General features: G+C 37.8%; 1 protein-coding gene across 1 annotated transcript; it reads left to right on the forward strand.

Annotated features, from left to right (window-relative positions):
* The first annotated feature begins 1,711 nt into the window (after window positions 1–1,711).
* On the forward strand, window positions 1,712–13,179 carry LOC140934550 (uncharacterized). Its single transcript, XM_073384154.1, has 5 exons — window positions 1,712–1,736; window positions 1,911–2,270; window positions 6,662–6,781; window positions 9,175–10,106; window positions 11,311–13,179. Exons 1-5 carry the CDS (start codon window positions 1,712–1,714, stop codon window positions 11,515–11,517), a joined length of 1,644 nt encoding a protein of 547 aa, XP_073240255.1. The 3' UTR covers window positions 11,518–13,179.

Here is a 13,179-nt window from a genome sequence, read left to right on the forward strand (position 1 = left end):
AGGAGATAATTAACAAGTTACTAGTTAAAGAACTTAGATAAAAACATTATATTTATTCAGTTACTTCTTCAACATGCTTCGTTCTTTCTTTTGTTTTGTTCGAGTTTAGACACTGAGTTTAGGTTTCAGAAGCGCATAACTTAAGACGCTTGCTACCCACTTCTAGATTATATTGCTACCCCAGTCTTACTCCAAAATTTATCTAGGAATTCTCTTTGGGCAAAAAGTAATGCTGCTTTTGAAGAGTTTGTTCTCTTCTTATTTAGGGATCGTCTTGTCCTTTCTGGTTTTGCGAACCGTTAAATGAGCAACGATGATAATGATTTCCTTTTTTGGGGGGAAAGCAAAAGTGGAATGAGAAAAGCCGGGTCGTTCTAGGAAAATCATTCATCTCGGCGACGGCCTGAGATGTAATACTGCATAGTTTACACCATGCATCGAAAACCACCGGTATTTGACGAGGCCTATGCCATGATGCGCCAACTAGTAGTCAGCCTTCCTTTACTAGAGTAAAACCTTGGTTAATGTTAGTAACCGAGCAGTCTTGAAACGAAATACTAGTAGTAAGTAAGTTAAAACTTTAAATTTAAGACTTCAATTACTATTAAATCTCCATTTGCATCCGAAATCAAGGTTCATTTCCAGCGGAAATACAGGAAGATACCGCCACGGCGGCCACAGTCCTACACACAGCAAGTCTGTAACCACAACAAACTCAAAACAGATCATTCTAAATCACAAAATCCATTCTGCTGTTCATGTTTTTGTATCAACTGTTAATCAATATCTTCTTTATGTCTCAATTTCAGAAAAACTGAACTTAACCCTTACTCTCAGTTTGTTTATTGCTTTTTAATATTGGTCACGAGATTGAATTAAGTGTCTTAACACAATTGAGTAATTTTTAAAAATGCGGTCCCTGAACCAATGAAAAGCGATTATAATCTTCAGATTCTGGCATTACTCGTCTTACTATGTCATCAAAATGTTTGCGAGAACTAGAAAAATCACCATAGCTCGAAGGAAGATTTGACCCTAGTACTCTTGGACGATCATGTAAAAATAGAAAAAAGATGGTAAACCAGCATAATTAAAGGCGAATTTTGAAGAAAGAAACGCATGCGCACTTAACATCTTTTGCTCACTTCCTTCATTCACTACAAGCAACCAATAAACAGATTCTTATATCGAAGGGAAACTGCATGGCCGCTTGATCGGTGCCCTCGTTTCGCTCGTAATAGTCAACAGTTGTTGCACTTTCACTCCATAGCTGTGTAATTCATGCGGCCTGTTTTTGTCTCCTTGTGTGTTCATTAAGATTATAACGGAGCGCGCGCAGCGTAGCACCGTGGGTAAGAAAATTTGGTAACCTATGCATCCCAGAAATTTTGGTAGTCAAATGACCGTTCGCATTACAGGCACACCAATATAAAATAACTCAAGTAACAGGTATGGCAACCCAAATGCAACTCAAGGTTTCATTTGGAAGGAAATCGCATGTCCGCCCAGACTTTTAGAGAGAGAAAAAACCAACAAAGTCGTATCTTATTCGACGTTATTTTTGATGTTTACACTCACGCGAATAACAGAAAAAAGAACTAAAGCGAGTGATTGACAACAAAGGAGACGAATTTCGTTGGAAGAAAAACATGAACATTTCATAGCGGACAGCAAGGTGGAAATGAGCGTCAGTAAAAAAATAAAAGCTAACATGATCGCACGAAACAAAATCTTTGGTAAGCACATATGACAATTCCTCCATAAAAATATTGTTTAACTAGGAAGTTTGACTAGTAATACTAAGAGAGAATTGACACCAGGTCCTACGGGATTAACTACTTTTGCTTGTGCTGCTGGTTCCCTGTTAATTTAACAAATTTTTCTTTGTCCTCCAACTTATTTTCTTTTAGGTGTTCGAGCTGGAAACATAACATATGTTTGTCCGAAAGAAATGGTCCAATTGGATTGTGATCCTCTACTTGAGCAAGCCATCCAGAGTGGAGATTTCAGGAATCTTTTCTGGAAGGTCAACGATCTTCGCAACAAATCTGAGTTTGTGCTAGCTTATTGCAACGAAAGTCTCATCTGCATCGGGAATGATCATTTGGGAAACTTTGAAAAGCGTATCAAAATGAGAAAGTATCCTGTCAATGGGGTATTAAACGTGGAGCAGTTGATCAAGGATGACTTCCTGACTTTCACATGTCTTGTGCAAAGAAAAGACCTAGTTGTTTATCAGCAAGTGCATCGTATTAATTCTTCCCTAACTTGTGAGTAGAATTTCAAATATCTTATTTCTATCTATTTCTGTCAGTTTTGTCTTAATCCTTTCTACGCCGTTTACTGCTGAGTGGATTATTGATGTATACTAGTAATGCACTCCTGTATATTGTGGGGGTGTTCGACCAACTCGCTTGCCAAGCGAGAAGGTTCCAAGAGTCTGAAATATATAGTTGTTTAGATTTCTTGGAGATGACCGAGTAATTTCAGGAATACAGCTCTGATGAAAAATCATTGTCAAGACATCGAAGATTAAATGAAAAATAGCTGAAGAAATGATGTTATTTCCATTGCAAGCAACTTTATGAGATGACTATTGAAAAATACGGCAGCTATCTAATTAATTAATTCCTAACATCTAAGGCTTGGTTCAACATTGAACGTAAACAAAATCGTCGATTTTCAAACAGCATTATTAGAGGCAATGATTTAATTAATTTTATATTATATGACGATAACTTAAGGACTTTTGACGAACGTAACTTCTAGAACTTTTTAACCGTGCTTTTAATAATCGTTTACGCACGCTAAATTGACTGATGACAGTCGCTAAACTAGGTTTTATGGACGAAACCTTATCCAATTCATGATATTGTAAACGAATACTTAACACTAAAGGGTCACAACTTGATGTTGCGGAGCACGAATTTATACTAATTAGTATGCTTTATTTTCATATGCTGTATTTGCTTCAATTAGGGAGTTTATGTTGGCATCATGCTTTCATAGATATTTTCACATACTAAATAGCATACATTCGTGCTCCGTAACACCAAGTAAGGACCCACTAAAGGGACTATGAGACTAGCGAGACGGAGAGAAGGCGTTTACGGATTCGTGGACAACAATAATTTTGGTGTGCTGAACTGAAGTTATGGGTGAGAGAAAATCAAAGAAATAAATATAAACCAAGCAGCAAGGCAGAGTACAACAAACTATAATTTTTTTCTATTGGGATAATTTTCAATGACACGTTAATCCAAAATGTCGTCAGTTTCAGTTTCAGTTAATTTTTTTTGCCAGAAAAAAAATACATATGCATACAGACAATCAATATATTACGAAAATGTTATTTAAAGATCAATGAGACGTAAATTGTAAGTAAAAGAATTAAAAGTATTTTTCTGGCGAGGAAGCTCAAATAGAAACCTTAGGGCTTATTGTATGAGCTCCGTCCCTAACCTAAGACTGAATATAATGCACAAATAAGCGGTAAAATCATACTGAAATATAATTAAGATAAAAAGCAAGCAAAACAAAACGGACAAAACAGACAAAAAGCAACAGAAAACAAGTATTATTTACAAATTAAATGATTAATCAACTAAGAAGAAATGTTACAAAAGACTTACATAAGTAAGAATTAAATCTTTGTGCAAGACCATCTGTCTTTGGATGATAACTGGAAGTATTGACCTTTTGAATTTGAAATATTTCACAAAATGAACGACTTTATTAGATAGAAATGTAATCCCTCTGGCACAAAGTAGCACCCGTGGTGCCCAGTGTCTAGAAATATTTTCATCTACTAAAAGACTTACAATAACATTTGCTTCCACATTTGGCACTGGGAATGCTCCGACCCAATGCGTTAATTAATGGCCGAATTCATATTGGAGACGGAAAACCGTCTTGAACTGGAAACTCCTCCATAGACGAAAAACTCGTGTAAACCGACAGGAAAATGAGACAGTAAATTTGTCTTAGAAGGAAAACCGTCTTTTAAAAATTCACATTGGATGCGAAACTCAAGACGACTCACATCTCACGAAGGCAAGCGAAGAATATTCTTAATTTGCGAGCTAAGCAAGTAAGTAAGAGTACAATCATAAGATCAAAACAGGAAAAAAACCGGTGTGGACAAAATCCAGAATAACTTTGACCTACTTAATGAAAAAACCGAAACTTAAAAGATGAGACTGACAAATCTTAAAAATAACTTTCAAAGCACTTTGAAACAATATACTGACAAAGTAACTAGTAGAGTTTTACCAAAAATATTTACATCGACCTTAAATAACTGTTGTAAATGGAAATATAAGTCACGAGTCGTTCAGTTAATTAGCTAACAAAACAATAGATGGTGTGTTTTGGAAGGCCATTGAAAATATAGGTTTCTGAGACCTTCGTATCTCGGTTGACAGCGACCATCATTCTTCAGAGATCAGAGATGGATCGCAATTAGTCCTCTTTAGATTTGACCTTGTTAATAATGTTTGTATCAGGGAGTGCTAGTTTTGAAGACGAAAACGTTGTAGTACTTTAAGATCGACTGCAGGAAAAGATGTAACCGGATATTATTGTAATTACAGCTTAATAGGCCACTTGCACTAAGATGTCACGTGACCAATGCTTCCTGATACCAAAAATTTACAGAGCACATAAAAGTTATCTTACACCTCAAATTTGAGAGGAAAAGCATTCAAGGGAGATATTTTATGGCACTTTGATTTTTCAACAATGAAGTATGATTTGTTTTGGCCGCCATGTTGGAGAGCATACTCTTGCCCTCCAACATAGCAGCCAAAACTACTTTTTGCTTATATCTTGTTAAACCTTTGATAGTTACGCTCAGATGTACTGTAAACGTTACCACATCATCTTTTCAACATTTTCCTTGAAGATTAAGTGCAAAATTTGAGTTCAGAAAGAGGTAATTCATAATTTTAAAAATCACATCTTGGTCACGTGACCAGCTACGAACTTACTCATTTTAAGAAAATGGTGTGTGTTTGAAAAACCAAATCACTATTATTTTGTTCAAGATCATTCATCGTTTTTCGGAGGCAAAATCATATAACTTTCATTTTCATAAAAAACGATGTCACATGACCTCTTAGTGCAAATGGCCTATTAATGTAACCAATTCCCATGAGGACCTAAATTTAGACCTATTTGATTCAGCCTTCCAACCGTGCATTCTCAATTGAATCTCATATTCACGTATGACGACCTTTTTACCACCTCACCACTAAGAAATGTAGAATACACCTGGTCAGTGACAACCGTACCTCCGAAAGACGTACCCTTTTATTCGTCATTGATGCAAAAACTGACTCTAGTCGCCCTCAATGCACCAGCTTTTTCTCATGTCATTGTATCGTAGTTGACGTTTGTTAAGCATGTAAACTCAATGCAATGGTTTTTCTTTTCTTTCTGTTCTACCCTTGTTTTTATATAGTAACTTTGCGCCTTTGTATTTTTATCTTCTTTCTTCCTAGTAATTAGGAGAACATGCCCCACCATAATCGCAGGCATGCCAAACTGAATAAAATTTTGAGAAAAGCAATAAATAAACTGCTCTACGCTACGCATACTTTAGGTGATTGCTTTCTTTTCGGCGAAGTTTCAAATTGACTAGTATACTATAAAAGCCCTGAATTTCATGTCGATTGAATACTTTTAAGGGTGTCTAACGTTCGCTCAAAATTGAGTAATGAAAGAAGCGATGTCGCACTAGTTTTGGATAATTTTGTGTTCTGGGATTTCTCACGGTTTCCAGCTTAACACAACATGGAATTCCCATTCAGCACTTCTCTGCACAAAGTGTTCTCAGGATTATAGAAACATCACAATAACAATTTGCATGGCTAATTAATTCCTATGGCTTTTTTGTATTTGCTTTTATGCATGACAATGTTTTTGCAATTAGGTGTATATCTGGTTGGCGTCCGCAATGATGTCATCTACAAGCAACACACTTCTCCGTTGTTTTTGAGGCCATTTTGGCTATCAATTTCGACGGTAAAAGTATTTCAAAGAGAGTATTGAAACAATCTGTACCATAAGCTTAAAAGTAAGAGAAAAAATCGAAATAAAAGGACATTAGTCAGCACCGTCACACTTCGCAGACGACTCTTCACTGTCGGCTGTGAGTATCGAAAGTGCGTCTCAGTTCAGCTTTTTATCGTCAAAACCTTGTTATTTTCCCCTTAGACCTACCTTTGAATTCATGGTACACCAGGGTAAGCCCACAATCAGTAACCTGGTGCTTTCCCCACCGATGAATCAAACACTGGTTTCAGCTACATTAGTCGTTGAACCCGAGTTGAGTTTACATGTGAAACTGCCTCCCCTTTTTTTTGGTTGTTGTTGTTTAAGAATAAAACAGAACAATGAATCAAAGAAGAAAAAGGAAAAAAAGAAGTAAGGGTCTTCATGACGGGATATCTGAGGCCGGTCACCGATCCAGTCTCTGACCCCTCCCACACGGATTAACTTGATTGACACTCGTTAAGACGTGGCTCAACCTCGTCTTCAGGGCTTTCTCTTTTTTTTTAAAGCCCTGGAGATATGGCTGAACTGGGTGGCGGTCACCGAGTTTCCCGAGGTATCTCTAGTTAAAAGGAATTAGTAATGTCATTGTAATTGTGTTTTTCAGCTGAAAATTGCCCAACAACGATTGCTACAACTACATCAAAGAGGAATGATGCGCTGTCTCGAATCATCGGGGTCTTTTTCATTGCCATCGTGCTCGTAATAATGTGGCTGGATGAAAAAGGTGAGAAAATAATTCCACAGAAGTTAAAATTAGCTCTTACTCGGACCGTTTTTCTTAACCCTCAAATAAAAAAATAGTGCAGGGCAGTGGAAAATTTAAACAAAAAGAAAGAATTTTCCAAAAGCTCGCCTGGGTTTCAACCTCAAGTTTTCAGGTCTAGCCCGGTTCTACAACAGACATTTCTAACGAACTGTACAGCTGGGCAGATATTTTAACCGATTTCATAGATAGAGCTTGAATTATAACATAACCCGCAGGGCAGGCGCTATTTTTCATGAACGCTTGTTTAAAAATCGCCGTCTTGGAAGCAAAAGAGCAAGACTAGGGGAGGAAGGGAGGGAAGGGGCATAGGAGAGGAGGGGGTTAGAAAACGAAAAAAAACCTACCTGTGAAGGTACCGAACACCTTCTAATTAGTTGCTCTTGTTTTGCTTTTATTTTCTTGAAATGTTTACACAGCTAATGAAAATCGAGGTTGTTTTTGCTGGAAGCAAGAAATTGACGAACGGCATTAATTTTTTTCAAAAGCTGGTGATGCGCGAGTAAAGGTATCTCAAAAACACGTCCTATTATTAGCTGCAGGATTTGCAAATTTTATGGGGACCCTCACTGGTAAGCAATTTTGCACCTAGTCGCAAAAGCTGTTTAAACCGTCTTGCAGACGTTTGTCGTCAAGAGGTTTGTTACGGAATGCAGAGGTTTATTCGGATCGTGTATGTAACCCACTGTGGTGGCAAAATTGTCAGTTTATTTTTTTGGAGAATGTCAAAGCCACCAGAAAAGGTGGTAAATTATCAAAGGTACTTAATATTTGCGACTCCAGAGAAAACGCGTTCGCATGGGAAAAAGGCGAAGCAAATTATCCATTGATATTTCCTTTTTTAAATGAATCAGAGCAGGAGCCATAATCGGGCTGAGTAAACTCCCCTCGCAGAAGGACCGAAAAAAATGTGGCTTTAATTGGTAGGCAGCAATCAATGTGCTCAGTACCAACCGCATACAATGGTTTGGCTCAGTTTACTTATGAGTAAAAAACCTCTGTCTACTAGGATGTTTCAACCGTGGCACTTTTGAGAAATTTGACAGAAATTACGTCATTTGTATCCTCATTTGCTCGTGATCAGGATATGGAAATTACTGAATGAATGAAGCAAGACAGGGCCACCATTATAATTAGCCTGCAAAACACATGTATTTGGTTGGGCACGTTGTTCTTCCTCCATTTTGGATGTTGAAGCCGACAGAGGGTTGTGGCGAGCCAAAAATGATTCCAAGGGAGAGGACGACGAGTTTAAAATAGAGAAAGGGGTTAGGGAGAAGAGGGGAAAATACACCTCCACGCAGCCATAGTTCTGCTGACGAAGCCCAAACATTGGATGGACGGGGGTTCTTGCTGGTGCGAGCGAAAAAAAAAAAAGATCACGTGCCGCGATAATTTTGCGGGATATCTTGATTGTTTAGGGGTTTACCATTAGAAACGTTACGGGGGAACGGTGGGGAATTTTCTAGCGGCATAATTTTTCTAACATTTCCTTTATTACTTGGGACAATATTGGCCACGCAAGTCCGTGGCTCGAGCCACCTTAAGTGGCGTTATAAAATTTACTTATAATAATTACCTGAATGTGTAGAGGAATTAGTAAACTCTAAGAACCGTGGCTGTCCATTTGCATCAAAAATTTGGTTTGATTGATTAAGTCGGCAAAGTCAATTTGAAGCTGACGTTTGGAGCACTAGACCCTTGCACCGTAATTTTTAGGGTGCAAAATGGAGTAAAAATTTTAGGTTCAGGATAACCCCTCTTTGAGGGTTATTTTAACTCCTAATTTAACTCCGAATTTGGGGTCATTTTTACTCCTGAAAAAGAGTTCTTTTTACTCCCAGTCTGGAGTTAAAATAACTCCTAAATGGGGTTATTTTTACTCCTTACACGAGTTGTTTTTACTCTTCTTGGAGTTAAATTTAACTCTGAAAGTGAAGTAAAAATTTTAGGTACAGGATAACTCCTTTTTTGGGGTTATTTTAACTCCGCAATATCCGGGGTCACTTTTACTCCTGAAAAATAGTTCTTTAAACTCCTTTTGGGAGTTAAAGTAACTCCACAAAAATAACTCCACGGTAAGGAGTTAAATTAGCCCCACAAGAGGAGTTATTATAACTCCTTGAAAATTACTGTGTGTTTAGAGTGAATCCGGTCTAACAAATATTGGCAGCTAACGCTGGAAAGGTCAGCTTTTCAATCTTTTTACGGTGTTAGTTTGACTTTAACGACTGATAAAAACCAGATTTTTACGTTCCATAAACATCCCCGAGGTCTGTAGGCCCGAGGTATGAATAGGGAGATTTGTAAGCCTAATTCTATAAACTGATGTTTTGTTTATTTTGTTTTTCAAGTTAAACGTAAATATTTTCGGCAGTATTATACCCTGTCCTTCGATGACTATGTACAGACAAGTCAATCTCGTAGTTCTTCGGAAAATTTTCTCACGGAGATAAGAGAGGAGAACCCTGCGCAGAACATAGAAACTGAACCTTCGATGGCACTAGAAGAGAATCTGGGGGAGACAGATTTTCAGCTGGCTATTTTGCAGGATTATGGAGAGGAAGAAAGTGCTAAACTGCTGGAACAGTTAAGAGGGAAACGGGAACAAGTTGCTGAATTAGAAAGAGAGCTGAACGATCGAGAACAAGACTACATTAAACTACAAACGGATCTATGTGAGACTAAAGAAAAATTAAATAAATGCAAATCCTTGTTAACAACACGTGAATGGTTGATTTCTCGAGAAGAAATTGAAATTATGCGTGAAAAATCCTTGGGAGAGGGGAGCTACGGGAAGGTTTTTAAAGGCAGATATCGTGGACTTGTCGTTGCAGTCAAAGAACTTAAGTGTTTGTCTACTTCTCAAGAACGTGATCTGTTTGAACGGGAAATGGACATTGCTTCAAGGTGTCGTCATCCATGCCTCTTACAATTTATCGGCGCAACTCAAGATGAAACAATGCCTTTGTTTGTTACAGAGCTAATGGAATCAAGCTTGCGAAAATTGTTAGAGAAACGGCAACTTTCTGATAAAGAAATCGCTGTCATTTCTCTGGACGTAGCTCACGCTCTTAACTACCTTCACCAAAGAAAACCCAAAGCCATTGTTCATCGTGACGTCAGTAGTGCTAATGTGCTATTATGGAAACAAAATGGCGAATGGCGAGGCAAACTGGGAGACTATGGCACTGCTAAATTTCTACAAGAGATTATGACAAAGTCTCCCGGAGCTATGATTTATGGGGCACCCGAAGTAGGATGTCCCCATAATCAAACTGTCAAGGTTAGTTTCCTCGTTGTAAGTTAACCTGTTGATAGAAATACACAATTTAATGTCCAATCCAGAGTGAGTTCACTCATTGTTACAAACTGAAAGATGTTTTTTGAATAGCATAATCTTTAATATTTAGATATCAAAGATTTTTATTGATACCTTTAATTTAGTCATAGAAGTGTTTCTATATACTTTCCAAAGGATGCCGTTCTCCTCTTGAACAAAGCCTAGTTTCCTTGATACTTGATTAATTGGCTACCCTTAATCAGAGGGTAGCAAAGGGGGGCTCTTGGTCCCGTTTCACGTACAAATTTTTAGTGCTTGAGCACTAATCGCTCGAACACTTTTGAGAGTGCAGGGAGAATATGGACACTGGACGGAGAAAGGTGAAATCCGCTCCGCAGTTTTCCTGGTGTGTGGGAACTGTCATGTGTGAAAGGACTCATGAGTAGCCCACCAACGAGTTTGACAGACTTTACGGGGATTTGATCAGTTCCAGTCAAATCGAAAAGTTTCCTGACCAGAGCTCTTTAAGCACTTCTCCACCAGATACCCTATGAAGGTTAAAGGGACGCGACGCTGCACAATAAATGTTGCAACAACGGGAGGATAATACTCTTTCACTGTTGCAGAATAAAAGAGAGTTACCTTTAAATGGTTTTACTTACATTTAAAGCTTGAACTTGACCTTTTTAAAGTTTACAAGCTACCTGTCAATTAGTCTGTGATGTACAAAGGGAGCGCAGGAGTAAGCTGAGAAAGGAGCTCATATCAGAGCGAGCAACTTCCATGTTGACGCGTCAGAGCGTTTTCATCGAGCAGTCTATTTTTAGAACGATTTTGGCTCGAATCTAGAATAGGGAATAGGGAACGTAAACGTCACTTTTGAAATGAGTTCGCCTTTTTTTCAAACTTTTGCGCGTTTATTACAATTCGCTGAAAAGGTAAAATGTAGGCAAATTTTCCTGGAGTTGTTTTCTTGAGGACCCCCATCAAGTTTAGAAAGAGAAAACCCCAGCTAAGACAAAAGCAAGGGAATTTTTTGATTCGCAAGCAAAGTTTGGAATATACTATGTTATTGCTTGTTTGTTGGTTGTGTTTTTTGTGTGAATGGTGGCCAAAAATCGGTGTTTTACGGCACGAAGTTCAGGTGTATCAGGGTCATGCCATTTTATTTTCTTTCTAAAGAGAACTAAATTTTCCTTTCTTTTAGATCGATGTTTATAGCTTTGGTGTCCTCTTGTGTGAAATGTGTACAAGGAAATTGCCAGAATTAGAAAATCGAGAAGAACAAGTGAGACTTGTCTCAAACAAAGAGTTTGCTGTGCTGATACTGTGGTGTGTTGAAGAAGACCCAATGATGAGGCCCAGCATGGAAGAGGTCATAAAGAAACTGGAGCAGATTAAAGATGTCGATTAGGAAATGATACGGCTACAGAACTTTTTAAGCGGTAGACTGGCCAGATAAAACAGTAATATTTCAATCCTCAGAAACGAAATTATGTAGGTTATTCCTCTACAAAGTTATTAGATGACAGGCTGGCAGGGCTCAATTTGCTTTGTCTTTGAGTTTTCCGATCCAGTTTCGTACACAACGTCCTTTTTAGGCGAATCCTTGCCATTTTTTGCCTCTTTAACATGTGCTTTATTCTCTAATGAAGCTATTCAAATAACATCGCTGAACATTAAAAGGAACATATTACCGAATAGTAATTCTCTTCCAAAAACTCGAACGTTTACAAAGAATATATATGAACCAGGAGCCCATCTGTTTTAGCTCATTAAGTGTTTATGCCACCTAGCAATTCCCCAGTTTTGATTGCTGCTATTTCCTTTGTTATTGATCGCAAAGAACTGAAAATTGCACAAACTGATCAAAATTCCTAGCTCTTTAAACTTTTGAACTTAAGTTGTATATACAGTACGACGACTTCTACGGGTTAACTGGGTTTCGCCGCCTGTAGCCCAATAAGAATGGAATATGGTCCCCAAAACAGTTCCATAGGGCATAGTTGACCTTGTTTTAATACAACCCTAATCGTCCTTTATTATGTTAATCCATGTTGTTCTCATGCGAACTAGTATTTTTTTAACATAAATAATTTTCATTTGAAAAGGAAAGAGGTCCACTCAGAGGCTAGGATACTGAACTCACTACTGTAAAATAGTCTTTTCGACATTAAAACCGACCTAGTCTTACGTGCAACCTTAAAGTGGCCAATAGAAGAAGTACATTTTGTTTACTTACGTGTAATTTAGGTTTGTTTCACCGATCAAAAAAAGAACTTTATAGTGGTAACCCATTAAATTAGCTAATATAATGTTTGCTATGAAATGCTTAATCCTACTCGCAGAACAACTTGAACCTCTATCTAACAAAGTGTTTGAAGGCTTGAATTCAACATACCGTAAACGATATAGTTCCGAAACTACGTTAGTTCGTCTGATCGAAGACTAGAAGAGGTCTCTTGACAACAACCACACAGTTGGGGTTTTATCTACTGACGTGAGCAAAGCTTTTGATTGCTTATCCCCTGACCTGCTGCTTTCAAAGCTTCAAGCTTCTGGTCTATGTAGCAACTCCTTGGCTGTTCTAAAGTTCTATTTTACTAACAGGAAAAACAGGGTGCGACTAGGCGACACCTATGGAGAATGGAAAGCAGTCAAACGCGGATGCCCCCAGGGGTCATCTCTAGGCCCAGTGTTGTGGAATTTTTATCAAAATGATCTGTTTTATGAAAACATTCCATCTCAACTGAGTGCTTACGCTGACGACTACCAAATATATCTTTCGGGTGAGAAGATCAGCCCTTACACTCAGTAACTTTGACGACTGTGTCCTTTGCAAGAGTTAGCATTAGTTCGCCTCACCGTTTTACTCTTTTTAGAGTTACTCAATTTACGATTCAGAGATATTATTAGGTAGTTATTTATTAGAACTAGAATTTAGAGATTACATTATAATTAAAATTTACAGTATATTACTAGAGTTTTATATATATGATACAGTCTCCCTAATTAGTAAGACACTGTACCTGAGCTATGAGACATGAGACTTAAATAAAGTTCATTATTATTATTA

Source organism: Porites lutea, chromosome 4 (assembly GCF_958299795.1).
Source record: "Porites lutea chromosome 4, jaPorLute2.1, whole genome shotgun sequence".
Lineage (NCBI taxonomy): Eukaryota > Metazoa > Cnidaria > Anthozoa > Scleractinia > Poritidae > Porites > Porites lutea.